Source organism: Salmo salar, chromosome 22 (assembly GCF_965601325.2).
Source record: "Salmo salar chromosome 22, fSalSal1, whole genome shotgun sequence".
Classification (NCBI taxonomy): domain Eukaryota; kingdom Metazoa; phylum Chordata; class Actinopteri; order Salmoniformes; family Salmonidae; genus Salmo; species Salmo salar.
The window spans coordinates 30644456-30661545 of record NC_138312.1 but is presented as its reverse complement, the minus strand read 5'-3'; the positions used below and the strand labels follow the sequence as shown (position 1 = coordinate 30661545).

The 17090-nt window shown below is 43.2% G+C and overlaps 2 protein-coding genes and 1 long non-coding RNA gene across 5 annotated transcripts; 2 read left to right on the top strand and 1 right to left on the bottom strand.

The window, feature by feature from the left end:
- Window positions 1-960: 960 nt before the first annotated feature.
- apof (apolipoprotein F) lies at window positions 961-3970 on the top strand. 2 transcript variants are annotated; one of them, XM_014166995.3, is made up of 2 exons: window positions 961-1100; window positions 2188-3970. In XM_014166995.3, exon 2 carries the CDS (start codon window positions 2232-2234, stop codon window positions 3546-3548), a length of 1317 nt encoding a protein of 438 aa, XP_014022470.1. In that variant the 5' UTR covers window positions 961-1100; window positions 2188-2231; the 3' UTR covers window positions 3549-3970.
- Window positions 3971-5022: 1052 nt separating this feature from the next.
- Window positions 5023-8559, bottom strand: LOC123729675 (uncharacterized). Its single transcript, XR_006761349.2, has 2 exons — window positions 8458-8559; window positions 5023-5704 (listed from the first exon to the last, which is right to left on the bottom strand). It is a non-coding gene; the product is annotated as an uncharacterized LOC123729675 (long non-coding RNA).
- On the top strand, window positions 8263-16751 carry LOC106583229 (signal transducer and activator of transcription 1). Of its 2 annotated transcripts, XM_014167157.3 has the most exons (7): window positions 8266-9650; window positions 10090-10237; window positions 10405-10500; window positions 10693-10785; window positions 11483-11634; window positions 11873-12028; window positions 14394-16751. In XM_014167157.3, the coding sequence occupies exons 1-7, from the start codon at window positions 9475-9477 to the stop codon at window positions 14416-14418; spliced, it is 846 nt and encodes a 281-aa protein (XP_014022632.1). In that variant the 5' UTR covers window positions 8266-9474; the 3' UTR covers window positions 14419-16751. The 2 variants fall into 2 exon arrangements, with proteins under 2 accessions (XP_014022631.1, XP_014022632.1); XM_014167156.3 differs by having other exon boundaries at window positions 8263-9650; window positions 11873-16751.
- The last annotated feature ends 339 nt before the right edge of the window (window positions 16752-17090 follow it).

The following is a 17090-nucleotide window of genomic DNA, read 5'->3' as shown; positions in this document are numbered from 1 at the left end:
CAGCAGCAGATTGATCATCCTGTAAGCAGAGAGAACAGGAGCAAAAATGTACTCATCTACTTTCTGAGTTTAGTTTATTGTCATCTCTAAACAAGCTGTTATATACATGTTTATGCTGCTGTTACACCCATCATTGCATAAAGATTGTAATATACAGTAAAAAGCAAAAATGTACTTCAAAGAACTGGTTTCATTTGACCAAAGACTTTCCCAATCTTTTGATCACTGAACCATCAGGATGGTCATTAATTCAGTCTGGAACACATTGTTCAGTTGTCTTATAAAACACTTGGCTAGCATAAGAGGAGGGAATGGGATGTACCACGGCTGACACAACAGAGCTTAGACAAGAGTGAGAGAGGGAGTCCAAGTACCCACAGTTCACATACTGTATACTGATGGCATCCTCAGGGCAGAACTATACTCTGCTGAAAGCTCCCAGTGCCAAAGTCATGGGGTTTTATCCTCTTTCTATAGAGAGAAAGACTAAGTGAATAGGCCCTCTGAAGAAAAAGGAGGTGCATTTTCCCTTAGACTTCAACACGAAGGGTTCTTGTTCGTAATGAAGTGTTGGAGTGTCTAGTGTGTTGAGAGGGGTATGTTCTGGGGTGGTGCCGTTGTGGTGGGGTATTTTTGGCAGTAAAACTTAAAATAAGGAGGGGAGTGATGTCTGGTTCATTGAGTCAGCTTAGTTTCATTTTGTAGGACTAACGATGGGTGGGATTGATGAAGTCTTCACACTGGATGACCTTCATCTCTCCCGCTTCTTGACCAGAATGAAAAATCCGCCCAGGGCACGAGGTAAGATTGCTGCCAAGTATCTGGGTCAAAAACAGAGAGAGAGAGACAGAGAAAAAGAACGCAGGGGCAAACAAACAAAGCGGCTTTAGAAAACATGGACCCTCTCCACGTGAATCAATATTCCATCCTTGTCCTAACTGTTGAGCAATGAGGCCAACTCAGAAAAAGAGAGAGGCAGAGAAAGTGGGTAAGAGAGAAGGAGGGGTGAGGGGTGTCATCGTTTGGGCAAAAGCTGTGTTAAATAGTGAAGTAACCTGGCTTGGAGTATCACACACTAGGGATTTGGACGGACGTTTGAGGTAAGTGTTGAACAACTGTTTATTAAGATGCATATTAAAATATTCAGTGTGTTTTTTTTAATGTAAGTTGTGCGTGAGTAAATTACATTATAGTTAGATAATGGGAAACATCGAGGGTGGTAAAAATGTCCTTTTCTACTTCAAAGCCATCTTTGATAAATGATTGGAACATTATCTTTGGACTTTGAAATACTTTGTTCTTCTCTGCATCAAAACTCACATCCGTCTGATGAAGACAGACAACCTATTATATTCAAAAATAATATGATACATTTATGAAAAAGAAAAGTCAAAGACCAGAGGTTCTCAAACTTTTTACGGCCGGGACCCCTTTTGTGATAGCAAATTCACCAGGGACCACCTCATAATCAGAATACAACTCGAGTGAGAAAAAATAAAAAATATATAGCAAACAAGAAGTTTTACTATGACTTCGGCAGTGTATGGTCAGACGAACCAAGTAAAAGGCCCTTGTATGGAACATTTATAAGACCTGCCTCTTGGCATTGGATATTTATTGTTTTGCCGTTTTCAAGCAATTCCAAATATTTTGTCATGGGGCAGAGATATTTTGTTGTTGCAGCTGTATAGTTAATATCCTGCAATTCTACATATTTATCATGCAATAAGACAGAGAGAAAACGTAGCAGTTTTAAACCTTAAATTACAGTGCATTTATAGAAAAAAATATATATGACCTTGTATTCTATTGTATTGAACCCTCTAAACTTATTCCACGGATCCCTTGGCTAAAATGTATTTAATCTTTTGTTGTTCGTAATATTCATAAAAAAGAATTTACATACTGTACCTCCGTGGACCCAACTTTGAGAACCCCTGACATAGACAGCATGATGTTCAGGAAAGCACGTTGTTGTATTGTTTTGAGGGACATAATGCAGCAGCAAAGAGGGCTTAGCTAGAGAGCTAGAGTTGGCAAAAAGCCAGTTGGAGTGTTTGCCCCTTCACAAGCCAAAGCGAATCGTTGGTTTCGACAAATAACAAATATTGAGTTGAAGTTTACGCAAACGTGTTATTTAAACAACCATTGATTTTGACTGACTGTGTTCCTCAATGTCTTCCCCAGATTCCTGTGTGCAGCTGGATTGGAATAGAACTCTCACAGGTAAAATGATGCATCCTAAGATGAAGTGGCTGTTTCTGATCCAACTACTGCTGATTGAACAGGCTCTGTGTAGGACACCATCTCCCCTTGCTCTGAAGAACACTCCAGCCTTCAAGACCTCCATCTTAGGGGAGGGGGACACTATCAAAAAGGGGAAGCAGTTGCTCCTTGGGTCCCAGACCCAGCTTGGTCTTCCATCAGGTGCAGCGGAGAGTGCGGCCCCTGAAGAGTGGGTGGTGCAGGATGAGGCCAGGGCACAGTCTGCTCAACGTGTCGTCACCACGCTCAAGGCCAAGCTGCAGGGCCGAATCCTCATCCAGGCCAACACCAGCTGTGAGGAGCTGCTGTCTGCCTCCACCCTGCAAGACCCCTCCTCCGCCCTGTTGCCCCGGGAGCTCCTGGGCCTCTCCCTAGTGCCCGTGCTGGTGGCGGCAGGCTGTCCCCGGGAGGCCCAGACCCTGGTGCTTAGGCTGTACAACCTGCTGGGGGTGGAGGACACTGAGGAGCTCCTCATAGAGGTGGAGAGTCTGATAGCGAGTGGAGCACCCCATCCCAGAGCCACAACACCCCCTGCCTCACATGTGGGGAAGGTCCAGGCAGAGCGCCACCTCCAGGCAGTGATGTTCAACATCCAGCAGCTGGCCAGGGCTGGGGAGGGCCGTAGGGGGCAGGGGCCCTCTGGAAAGGGGAAGCAAGAGCAGTGTCAGGGCTGGACTAGGGTGAATGGGACCCTGCTGTTAGGGGATGCGATGGAGGGAGCCACAGGGGGGCTGGAGGAGGCAATAAGGGCCTGTGAGAGCCTGGGGTCCCAGTGTGCGGGTGTGTCCCGTAACAGAGGGCAGTACCAGGCAGTTCTGAAGCCAGGCAGCCGGGTGGTGCCTTCTGAGGACTCTGACTCAGAATGCTGGATTCAACAGTGCCAGGTGCAGGAGGAGAAGTCACCTGTGGCCTCAGGGCGGCGGGCGCGGCGCAGCCCCCAGCGGAACTGCGTCAACAAGAAGGAGGAGCGGGTGTACAACGTGGTGGAGTGGATCCCTGTCGTCAGCACCCTTTACAACCTGGGCACGGCCGTCTACTACACCTCTGTCAACTGTTCCGAGATGGCCAAGGAGAGAGCCATCCTCAGCGCCGTCGACCTGGGCACAGACGCCCTTATGGCCGTCACTGGGGGAACGGTGGGTGTAGCGGGCTACGTTGCCGGGGCAGGCGTGAAGACGGGGGTGAAGGCTGGGATCAAGTACCTGCTGTCCTCCATGAAGCAGCAGGAGGACCTAATAGTTAATGAGTACAGTTGGGAGGAGGGAGTTATTACCATACAGTAAACAGCCAGTAGCCTGGTAGGTAGTCAGATATGATTTTGCTTCAGCCAATGGCATCATAAAGAGATGTGGCGACCAGGAAGTGGTCTCAGGGAACCCCTGAGTCATCCCTCTTAGACCACCTTGACCTCTCCTCCACCCCATCCTCTCAACCCAAACCCCTCCTCTCCTCCTTCAGTACTATTGGTCAGGTCAGACTCAATTTCCACCTCTGATACTTCAAGTGCAGGGACTATTGTAACGGTACTACTTTTCAGTTGATGTGTTGTTGTTCTGCCTCCTCTGGAAACAGATGTAGCAAAATTCAAGCTGGCTATTTGTAAAAATGTAAACTCATTGATTTATAAGCAACTTTTCATTGGCATGAAAGTGTGCAACTGCCCTTGAACAAAAATCATTGATTGATTAAATTATCATTCTAGCTAGTTGTTTTTTTACGACTACTTTTGAGTGTCTTCTTTGACCAAATCCATAACTTCATCATTATATCGGGTAAGAATGAGTCATGACTGATTGAATATAAACTTTTAGCTTAGTCATTGCAAAGGAATTCACAACACTTTTCCAGAGCCTTTCAATGTGTTTTTTTTTCACTGCAAATTGATTGGACAAAACACAGGTAGGGGAGAGGGGGTAAGTTGAGCCATTTTTTACATTCTGCATCACTTCGTCAAGAGAAATATAGTATTCTTTCTAACAAAGATATCTACATATATTTCAGGATGTTATGTATCCCTGGAAATAATCAGAATTCATTTAAAACATGAACGTTTTTTAAACATAGCTTGTCCAAAAAAATTTATCTTGGCACAATTTACCCGGGTATGGGGTAATTTGAGCCGCGAAAGGGAGTAAGTTAAGCCGCCTACACATTTCTGTACTGAATTAAATATTACCACTACCTTTTTAAAAACATGTCTATCTTTATTTACGAAACACAATTAAACGCTTTTTTTGTCTTTTAATCATTTAAAGCATCTTTGAACACAGGCTTAACACCTAACAAAGACTGTACTTTTTTAAAACACTTTTAACATAGGCCAGGCCCTATTGTTACCTCATCTCCCAGCAATAATACCTTGCATTATGTCTGAGAAGAAAACTTGCTCAACTTGCCATTAGCTCAACCATTGGCTCAACTTACCCCAAGGCAAACATGTAGACTATAATATATTTGCCCACACAGCTACAAGGATGCACTTTTATGCTAAGTTTAGTACCTCATATTGAAGCTTATAAAGACCCCAACTGATGTATAGAACAAGCTCAAAATGATCTACTTTGGTTTAGATACAAGCATAATGACCTCTAAAATAATAAATTAATTTGACTTGGTGAAAATCTGTTTTTTCGACCTAACTTGCGTACCTCCTTTTCCATGTGGTTTCTTCCATTACAGACTACATGAAATGATGACCTCTTCCTAAATATTGGTCAAATTATAAATGTTGTGTTTCCCAACAATGCAGAGACAAAATAGAAAAATATATTTTTTAATTATTACATGAGGAATAAATACACAATGAGTAATGTTAACCTGGCTATAAACATGGGGCACCAGTACCGAGTCGATGTGCAGGATAGATAATAAACAGTAGCAGCAGCATACGTGATGAGTCAAAAGAGGTCAATGCAGATAGCCAAGGTAGCTATTTGGTTAAATATTGAGCAGTCTTATGGCTTGGGGGTAGAAGCTGTTCAGAGTTCTGTTGGTTCCATACTTGGTGCATCGGTATCCCTTGCTGTGCAGTAGCAGAGAGAACAATCTATGACTTGGGTGGCAGGAGTCTTTGACAATGTTAAGGGCCTTTTTCTGACACTGCCTGGTATAGAGGTCCTAGACGGAAGGAAGCTTGGCCTCAATGATGTACCGGGCTGTACGCACTACTCTCTGTAGCGCCTTGTGGTCGGATACCAAGCAGTTGACATGCCAAGCGATGATGCAGCTGGCCAAGATGCTCTCAATGGTGCAGCTGTATAACTTTTTGAGGATCTGAGGGTCTTTGCCAGATATTTTCAGCCTCCTGAGGGGAAAGAGGTGTTGTCGTGCCTTCTTCACAACTGTGTTGGTGTGCATGGACCACGTTAATTCCTTAGTCACGTGGACACCGAGGAACTTGAAGCTCTCAACCCGCTCCACTACAGGCCTTTGTATGTCTCTGTGAATAAGACTATAATGTAATTTCAAATTATGTGACTCATTACAGCACAATGGTCAGTAAAGGCTATTATTACAGTTGTATATTGTTATACTACCAACATGTAATCATTTCTATTTTTTTTATGAAAGGACCTGCATGAGAAAGCAAGCTGGCAGTCATCCACTGGAAGAAAACTTTGGCGACTACTAAGTATTTGTTTTATTGAGCAGAATTACTGTCTTACCTCAACTAGCCACAAAATCCCTAGTTTAAAAGCAACTGTTTTTCTAGAAGCTGTGCTGCGCCATTTTCCCTATATTTTCCCCCATGTGGGCCAGCGCCCTAGAAATTCAAGTACAAGCCAATGAGCTCCAGCCCCTTGCCATTTGAGTGACAGCTAGCAAGATGCATACACAGCAGAGCAAGAGAGAGTAATGACATGGTGCACATGCCAAATGAAATCAAATCAAATTTTAGTTGTCACATGCGCCGAATACAACTAGTGTAGACTTTACCGTGAAATGCTTGCTTACGAGCCTTTCCCAACGATGCAGTTTCAAAATAATAATACAAATAAAATAGTAACACAAGAGGAATAAAATACACAGGAATGGAGCTATGTACAGGAAGTACCAGTACCAGATCAATGTGCAGAGGTAAGAGGTATTTGAGGTAGATATGTATATGAAGGCAGGGTAAAGTGACTAGGCATAAGTATAGATAATAATAACAGTAAAATGAACAGAGTAGCAGCAGCAAATGATGAGTGCAAAAATGTGTGTGTAATATGTATGTAAGTGTGTTTGTGTTGTGTTGGTATGCGTGTGTGTGTTGTGTGTGGGTTTTGTGTGGGAGTGTCAATGTAGTGTGTGTGTGTGTGTGTGTGTGTGTGTGTGTGTGTGTGTGTGTGTGTGTGTGTGTATGTATATATATATGTATATATATATGTATATATATATATATATATATATATATATATATATATAGTCTAATGAGTGGGCATAGGGTCAGTGCAAGATAGAGTCAGTGTATATAGTTTGGGTATCAATTCATTGACTATTTAGCAATCTTATAGCAAATACAATGCAGAAAATTGTGAAAATAAAGAAAAACCCTGGAATGAGTAGGTTTGTCCAAACTTGTGACTGCTAATGTATACATATACTATCGGTCAAAAGTTTTAGAACACCTACTCATTAAAAAGTTAAGTACCAGTAAATCTACTCATTCAAGGGCTTGTCTTTTTTTCTCCTATTTTATACATTGTAGAATAATAGTGAAGACATCAGAACTATGAAATAGCACATATGGAATCATGTAGTAAGCAAAAAAGTGTTAAACAAATCCAAATATATTTTATATTTGAGATTCTTAAAATAGCCACCCTTTGACTTAATGACAGCTTTGCACACTCTTGGCATTCTCTCAACCAGCTCATGAGGAATGCTTTTCCAACAGTCTTGAAGGAATTCCCACATATGCTGAGCATTTGTTGGCTGCTTTTCCTTAACTCTGCGGTGCGACTCATCCCAAACCATCTCAATATGGTTGAGGTCGGGGGATTGTGGAGGCCAGGTCATCTTATGCAGCACTCCATCACTCTCCTTCTTGGTCAAATAGCCCTTACACAGCCTGGAGGTGTGTTGGGTCATTGTCCTGTTGAAAAACAAATGATAGTCCCACTAAGCCCAAACCAGATGGGATGGTGTATCCCTGCAGAATGCTGTGGTAGCCATGCTGGTTAAGTGTTTCTTGGCCCAAGCAAGTGTCTCATTTTTATTGGTGTACTTTAGTAGTGGTTTCTTTGCAGCAATTCGACAATGAATGCCTGATTCACACAGTCTCCTCTGAACAGCTGATGTTGAGATGTGTCTGTTCCTTGCACTCTGTGAAGCATTTATTTGGGCTGCAATTTGTGAGGCTGGCAACTCTAATGAACTTATCCTCTGCAGCAGAGGTAACTCTGGGTCTTCCATTCCTTGGGCGGTCCTCATGAGAGCCAGTTTCATCATAGCGCTTGGTGGATTTTGCGACTGCACTTGAAGAAACGTTCAAAATTCTTGACATTTTCCTATTGACTGACCTTCAGGTCTTAAAGTAATGATGGACTGTCGTTTCTCTTTGCTTGTTTGAGCTGTCCTTGCCATAATATGGACTTGGTCTTTTACCAATAGGGCTATCTTCTGTATACCTTCTCACAACACAACTGATTGGCTCAAACGCATTAAGAAGGAAAGAAATTCCACAAATTAACTTTTAAGAAGGCACACCTGTTGATTGTACTGCATTCAAGGTGACTACCTCATGAAGCTGGTTGAGAGAATGCCGAGAGTGTGCCATCAAGGCAAAGGGTGGCTACTTGAAGAATCTCAAATATAAAATATATTTTGATTTGTTTAACACTTTTTTGGTTACTACATGATTCCATATGTGTTATTTCATAGTTTGATGTCTTACTATTATTCTACAATGTAGAAAATAGTAAAATAGTAAAAATAAAGAAAAACCCTTGAATGAGTAGGTGTTCTAAAACTTTTGACCGGTAGTATTTTCGTACCCAACATCACACTAACCCATACAAATGAGTAGGCTTGGGTTGGAGGATGTAGTCCCTGTAAAAGCCACCAAACTATTGGAAATGTTTTTAGCGAGTCGTGGGTTTCTATTTCGGTGTTCCCTCATTTTCAATCACTCCCTCTTCTAATTTGATCTAGTCCCACCCTGAATTCTCTTTCCTAGATTGACATGTTTATTTGACAAATTATGCTTACTGAACAGTGTTGTCGAGAAGGACCAATATGCTTCTCCTCCGTGGAAACTGGACTTCCGTATTTCAACCATGTCGGCTCTGTGTATCCAAATAAAATAGCAATCTGAAACAAAATGGTGCCCTGTAGTGTTGGTCAGAGACATGTAAGTGGGGACAGGTAAGTAACAAATAAAGTGCATGACTTTTCAATGACATCGGGGGGAGGTGAACAGATTCGTTTCAAACATCGACTCGCATGAAGAAGAATCAAAGTCAATGTTCATAACTGTGGACAATACTTTTTATAATTGTTCACAATTATAAAAATATGTTATTGTGTTAGAAACGCGAGAGCTGTCAACTCTAGAACATTGACAAATAGCGCATCGTCAAGAATCGGAACAATTACTGAAGCTGCGTGAAAACTGGCTGACTAAAAACATTTCTGCATGGAAGCAGCTGAGCTGACCCAGTCTACGACGAGTGAGGTGTCTTCTGACTCAGATACTGATATGGTTATTTTGCTGAGCATAAATCCACGTCAGAATGGCAACACTTAGCTTGTTCCACGGATTACGTTTATGTCGATATAAATGTATTATATTTTGGACCGTTAAAAAAAAAAAAATCCCCGTCAATGTGGGTGACTTTACACATATTTTCCAACCGCAGAAACGGATTCTTGAAACATAGCCGATCCTTTTTTGGGGTGTAGGAAAATATCAATATAACTATTGAAATGGTACTTTCTCTCAGGCCATTAAAATGTTAATGAGTTTCAGTCATATAGGCCTACCTGTTATAGTATTGTAACGACCCTGGGCTTCTATGCGCGGAGATCGACTCTGTCTAACGAGCATGCTTTTGAGGTACAGTCGATAGCGCGCTGGACTTCGGGCTAGAAGGTCGAGGGTTCGAGGCCTGCTCCATTACAGTATTGTGGCAAGACCACTGGCAGCATTGCAAGGAAGACAATGTAATCGTATGAGCAAAGTTGCATAGCAAACAAACTTCACCCTATATTGTGTACTCTGTCTGTATGTATGCCTGTTATTACTGCTCACGTGCATACAAAAAGCCAGGCATGGCCCAGTGGGAGAAGCTGATGCAGCTGGAGTCTGTGTACCTGAAACAGGTGGGTGAGCTGTATGATGGGGATTCCTTCCCCATGGATGTACGCCACTACCTGGCACACTGGATAGAGGGTCAAGACTGGTAAGGCAGTCTACTCATCCCGCGCTATTTCTTGTTTCAGCAAGTAAAAAAACAGGTGGTGACCTCTACAGCCTAACTATGTGCACACTGGTTCAAGGATGTCTGAAGGTCCTCAGGGATGTCCGACAAGAACAGAGCCAAAGAATGTCAATGCAAAGGGTGCCCCAGTATCTGGGTGTTAGAAATGTTGACGATGAGTATGATATGCCTCCTCTCTAAAGCCCAGGAAGCTCCCACTCAAACTGCCATTAGACAGCTCTGCAAGCGTTATGTCAAAGTATGTTTGTTACTCAAAACTATAGAGTTTCACTGAGCGACTATAATTATTTTTGGGTTGCTTGTAAATTCTTATTTAGACCTTTTTGAAAGTACATACCGACTGTAACTGGAGTAAATGAAGATAGTTGCTCAACCAGTTTCCCCGTGTTTCCGCCCTTAGGGAGCATGCAGCGCAGGACTATGACATTGCCATGGTGCTGTTCCAGGTGTTATTGGAGAACCTAGATATCCAGTACAGCCGCTTTGTCCAGCAGGGGGAGCCCTTCCTGCTACAGCACAACATATGCCGCTTTAAACACAACTTCCAGGTCTGACTCCATTGGGGTGACTGATCAATAGCACCTTCTATAAAAGTGGTCACCTGGGGCTGAGATATACTGAGTTTGCAGACTTGTGTTTCAGTCCGGCACTAACATATTCACGGTCTTGATGAAGAACTACTCTTAACACCCTGTTTACTCCCCTCTTCCTCCAGAGGTACCAAGAGGAGCCCTACACTCTGGCCAGCATCATCCTATGGTTCCTGCGGAAAGAGGAAGAGATTGTGCATAGCGCAGAGCTGGCTGAGCAGGTTAGACAAACATAGTCCCTTTAGTTAATGAGCGTGCAGTAGGTATATTATAAAACAAGGAACTAGGGTGAGGACTAGGGTTATGCTGTATACCTACTCACTCAGATCCTTAGGAAGAGGTAGAGCATCTCATTTTAAAGACTGTAGGGTCATCATCATTACCATGTTTCTTCATCCTCCTCTTCCTCTCAGGTCCAACTGCTACAGGTCCAGCAGAACCCCATGGAGACAGACAGCCAGTGGAACATTGAGTGCAAGATGACAGACCTAAAAAAGAAAGTTCAGGTGAGCTTCCATGTGAAAGTGTCTATAGGTCGCCATGCCTGCCATGATATGAGCATCCTATACGTGGTCGCCTCTAATGTTGCTTCTGAACTTTTCATGACGATTACATAGTTTGTCCATATATTTTTTTGTTGTAAATGCAGGGCGTGGAACAAACAGTGTCATTTCTGGAGGAACAGCAAGATGAGTTTGATTTGAAATAGCAGACCATTTAAATAAAATGGAAGGTCTGTCCTTTGTATCTGGCATAGTGTGTTCAGCAGAGGTTAGACTGTCAGGGCTATGGACTAGAAGTGGTATTATCTGTATCATATTTTAGCTGTTTCCCTAAAGCCCATGCACCTATGGCCCTAGTCAATTTCCTTCTGTCATAGAAGTGTGTTAGGAAGTCTACAGGGTGACATGTGTAACCCCATTCTATTGTCGTTGATGTGTTGGATTGAACGTGACTCGGGTTGTTGTGTGTCGGCACCACCAACGAGGAGGAGACGAGGGAACAGATGAAGGTGCTGCAGGCTCTACTCAACAGTCTGGACGCCTCCAGGAGGGTGCAGGGACACCTCCCACCCACAATCCTCTACTTGACATTTAATAATTTACCTCTTATGTACATCTGATGCCAATGAATTCAGACATGATGTACTGTATTATTATTGTTCGCATAACATGCATTTCCCCTCCCCCATTGTCCCTGTAGAGCATGTTGTCAGGTGTGGGCTTGCTGCTGGACGATGCTGAGGAGGTGCTGTTTGTGCTGGTGAGGGAGGAGCTGGTGCAGTGGCAGAGAAGGCATCAGAAGGCCTGCATTGGAGCCCCAGACAGCACCTGCCTGGACCAGCTGGAGAAGTGGTACAGTACAGATAACCTCCGTAGATCTACCTGACCTGAACAATCTCTGACTAACTACTGTCTTCTGTAACTCTGTGGAACGTTCAGTACATCTGCACTGGCTTACTTAAGGAGGGACTACAAACACTCCCTCTCAAGTAAAACAAGTCTTTCCTAAAAAGAGCCTGCAGTGGGAGACCATGTTTATTCCTTTGATCTCCTGCATGAGCGTTATTTGCTCCGTCTGACCTCTCTCTAGGTTTACAACGGAGGCAGAGAGTCTGTTCCAGGTGTGTAAGTTCCTTAAGTTGGAGGAGCTGATGGGGAAGGTGACTTACGAGCATGACCCATTGAAGACCCAGAAACCAGCACTGCAGAAGAGGGTGGACAGTCTCCTCAACTGCCTGCTCAAAAGGTCTTGCATCATTTACAATACACAATCACACTGGCTCATGAAAAATTCCAATAAACTCGCTCAAAGCTTACACACTAAGATAGTAAATACTCAAACACTACAAATGGGACTGGCTCTATCATAATCAGTCACATTGACCCCAAAACATATTGGAGTTGTATACTGGAAGGAGGATAATGTTAGTTTTCTAACGAGATCAACATTATCTCTCTACTCCAAATATCAAGCGAGTTACGTACCATTGCATGCTGACTGTTACCAAACATGTTTTTGAGAAAAACAGTCAGTTTGCAGTTAAGACATTTTGCAAGTAATGAATAACAACTATTTACTTAATACAAAACACAATACATGAAATCCATTGACCCGTGTTGTTCTTTTCACACACACACACAAATTACATCTTGCTCTAACTATACAGACATAGTGTCTGTCTGCATTGATGTCGCACACATATGTTCACGTAAATGCATTCACATGAATCCGTGCACACATTTGTACATGTGCGTTTGTACACATTCTGTATACTTCTGGCCCGTCTTTGGACACTGTGTTAACTAACCTCCAGACGAGCTTCAATGCCATACAACTCTCCTTCCGTGGCCTCCAACTGCTCTTAAATGCAAGTAAAACTAAATGCATGCTCTTCAACCGATCGCTGCCCACACCTGCCCGCCAACCTAGCATCACTACTCTGGACGGTTCTGACTTAGAGTATGTGGACAACTACAAATACCTGGGTGTCTGGTTAGACTGTAAACTCTCCTTCCAGACTCACATTAAGCATCTCCAATCCAAAATCAAATCTAGAATCGGCTTCCTATTTCGCAACAAAGCATCCTTCACTCATGCTGCCAAACATACCCTCGTAAAACTGACCATCCTACCGATGCTCGACTTCGGCGATGTCATTTACAAAATAGCCCCCAACACTCTACTCATCAAATTGGATGCAGTCTATCACAGTGCCATCCGTTTTGTCACCAAAGCCCCATATACTACCCACCACTGCGACCTGTACGCGCTCGTTGGCTGGCCCTCGCTTTATACTTGTTGCCAAACCCACTGGCTTCGGGTCATCTACAAGTCTCTGATAGGTAAGGCCCCGCCTTATCTCAGCTCACTGGTCACCATAGCAGCACCCACCCATAGCACGCGCTCCAGCAGGTATATCTATCTAGTCACCCCAAAGCCAATTCCTCCTTTGGCCGCCTTTCCTCCCAGTTCTCTGCTCCCATTGAGGCCAGCAGCATACCACCCTGCATAGCACTGCTGGCTTGCTTCTGAAGCTAAGCAGGGTTGGTCCTGATCAGTCCCTGGATGGGAGACCAGATGCTGCTGGCAGTGGTGTTGGAGGGCCAGTTGGAGGCACTCTTTCCTCTGGTCTAAAAAATATCCCAATGCCCCAGGGCAGTGATTGGGGACACTACCCTGTGTAGGGTGCTGTCTTTCGGATGGGATGTTAAATGGGTGTCCTGACTCTCTGAAGTCATTAAATGGCACTTATCGTAAGAGTAGGGGTGTTAACCCTGGTGTCCTGGCTAAATTCCCAATCTGGCCCTCAAACCATCACAGTCAACTAATAATCCCCAGTGTAAGGGCCGTCGTCAGAATTAGACCAAGGTGCAGCGGAGGATGTGCATTCATTATTCAAGATTTTAATTAACATAAACACTCTATACAAAACACGAAAAGAAATGACAGCAAACAGTCCTGTCTGGTCCCAAATGAACACAACAGAAAACAATCACCCACAAAACCCAAAGGAAAAATAGGCTACTTATGTGTGACTCCCAATCAGCAACAACGAACTTCAGCTGTGCCTGATTGGGAGCCACACACGGCCCAAAACAAAGAAATACAAAAACATAGAAAAATGAACATAGAACGCCCACCCAATGTAACGCCCTGGCCTAACCAAAATAAAGAACAAAAACCTCTCTCTATGGCCAGGGCCTTACACCCAGTTTACAATTGGCTCATTCATCCCCCTCCTCTCCCCTGTAACTATTCCCCAGATCGTTGCTGTAAATGAGAACGTGTTCTCAGTCAACTTACCTGGTAAAATAACGGATAAAAAAATAACTGGAATGAATTGCAAAAATCACTGAAGCTGGAGAGTCTTACTGCCATCACTAGCTTTAAGCACCAGCTGTCTGAGCAGCTCACAGATCACTGCACCTGTACATAGCCCATCCAACTACCTCATCCCCATACTGTATTTATTTATCTTGCTCCTTTGCACCCCTGTATCTCTACTTGCGCATTCATCTTCTGCACATCAATCACTCTAGTGTCTAATTGTTATATTGTAATTACAAACACGACTCCAACACCATCATTAAGTTTGCTGACGACACAACAGTTTTAGGCCTGATCACCAACAATGACGAGACAGCCTATAGCCAGGACAACAACCTCTCCCTCAATGTGAGCAAGACAAAGGAGCTGATCGTGTACTACAGGAAAAGCCGGGCCGAACAGACTCCCATTAACATCAACGGCTGTAGTGGAGCGGGTCGAGAGTTTGAAGTTCCTTGGTGTCCACATCACCAACAAGCTTTCATGGTCCAAACACACCAAGACAGTCGTGAAGATGGCACGACAACACCTTTTCCACCTCAGGAGACTGAAAAGATTTGGCATGGGTCCCTAGATCCTCAAGAAGTTCTACAGCTGCACCATCGAGAGCATCCTGACCGGTTGCATCACCGCCTGGTATGGCAACTGCTCGGCATCTGACCGTAAGGCGCTACAGAGGGTAGTGCGTACGGCCCAGTACGTCACTGGGGCCAAGCTTCCTGACATCCAGGACCTATATACTAGGCGGTGTCAGAGGAAGGCCCAAAAAATTGTCAGACTCCAGTCACCCAAGTCATAAACTGTTTTCTCTGCTACCGCACGGTAAGCGGTACCGGAGCGCCAAGTCTAGGACCAAAAGGCTCCATAACAGCTTCTACCCCCAAGCCATAAGACTGTTGAACAATTAATCTAATGGCCACCGGATTATTTACATTGACCCCCCCCCCATTTGTTTTTACACTGCTGCTACTTGCTGTTTATTATCTATGCATAGTCACTTCACCCCTACCTACATGTGGTGGTGTATGTGAGATGATTGGTTGAGGTGATTTACACAGAGACAGGTGGTGTCTGTCTGCACCTGTTCTGTTCCTCATACTGCACCATATGCTCCAAGATGCAGTGTCATGTCTGTGGACTGTGCATCAGACTGCTTTGACTAACCACACCTGGCTGTTTTGTTTCACTAACAATGGGATCCAATGAATGTCTGCTTCCTCAGTGTCTTACTGAATGCTGTTTCCAAAGGAACCCTTTAGAGCAGTGTTTCCCAAATGAACCCTTTAGAGCAGTGTTTCCCAAATGAACCCTTTAGAGCAGTGTTTCCCAAATGAACCCTTTAGAGCAGTGTTTCCCAAATGAACCCTTTAGAGCAGTGTTTCCCAAACTCCCAAGGGGTACACGATTTGGTTTTAGCCCTAACACTAAACCGCTGATTCAAATGATCAAGTCTTGATGATTAGTTTAGAATTTGAATCACCTGTGTTGTGCTAGGGATAAAACCAAAATGTGCACTCCTTGGTCCCTAGGACCGATTCTTGGGCAACCCTGCTTTAGTATGTAATTTGCCATTAGATTAAATAACTGATTTTAAATTACTTTGAGAACTGAACCAGTCATCTGACCCCAGCCCTTCTCTCCAACTGGAGCCTTCATTAAAAAAAAAATGTTTTTTTAAAGCTTGGTGTTTGAAAAGCTATTGAACCTTTTGCACTTATTGTCTAGTATAGCATTTCTGATTACAACTTACCTAATGATTATGATTAACGTATCCCTCAATGTATTCATCCACTGTTGGTGTGCAGTGTTTTATGGTACAACGTAGGCTGCCAACAGTGTGACCATTAATGACTGAATTGGTGTATATACCACTATTCACAGGTCAGGGAATTATCTGGCAGTGAAACGTCACCACAGGCAGCCTGTTGTTATTGTTTTATGTTGTACTAGCAGCAGCAGGGATGCTGGAAACTTTGCTCTGTTTGTCCAGTACTCCTTAATACAGCAAGGATAGATGTGCGTTACAGATGACATTCCCAATACATGTAATCATTTCTTTGTTTATTTTACGGAGCACTGTAGCTCGAATAATGGCAGTAGTGATACATGGCTTCAGATTAACTTAATGACCTGTGACCCAACCTGCCAATAAAATACATCTTCTGCTTCAACCCTGAAATGTGGCAATGCGTTTGATAGCAAAACCAAGGAGATTCGTCTAGTCTTCAGTTATGTCACAGTGACATATCTACTGAGATAGTTACAATAAAAGTAGGCTAGGATGAGACAAGCTGTGGAAGGAGAAACTATTTGAGCTGAGTAATATACAGGATGTTACTCTGTATTAAAGAATCTCAACATTGTAATTCCGCAATAGACTAAGGATATGACAAATCCAATCACGTATACCAATATGACTGCTGTGATTACAAATATTCTCCACTATCAGGAGGTGAAGGTCAACTTATGTCATGGAGGATATTTTGAGTTGCACCATTACTTTAGGACATGCGAGTTGAGAAATCTTTCAAAAGTTCTGCTTTTATTGTTGGCAGAAGTTCCACATGTTGTGTAAATGAAATGTTCTATGTGTTAAAGGATAATATCCTATGTTTCCAAATAAAAGGTACTATGAAGTAATGAGGAGACTTAGATTTGTATTTGCTTCACTGTCCAAATTCATATGTATTTCAAATATCACTTATAATGTACCAAAGTTGTCAATGTTGTATTTGGTCCCATATTGTTAACACACAATGACTACATCAAGCTTGTGTCTACAAACTCGTTGGATCCATTTTCAGTTTGTTTTGGTTCTGTTTTCCCCAATATAAACTGAATGGAGTAATTTCTAAATCAATCCTGATGATGCCATGATTAGGAAAAATTAGGAATCAATCACCTCTCACCATTACCAATAATGGGGGAGATTTTGGGGGTGTATGATCTTTGTCCCTTTGTAACTTTCTGTTACGGGAAT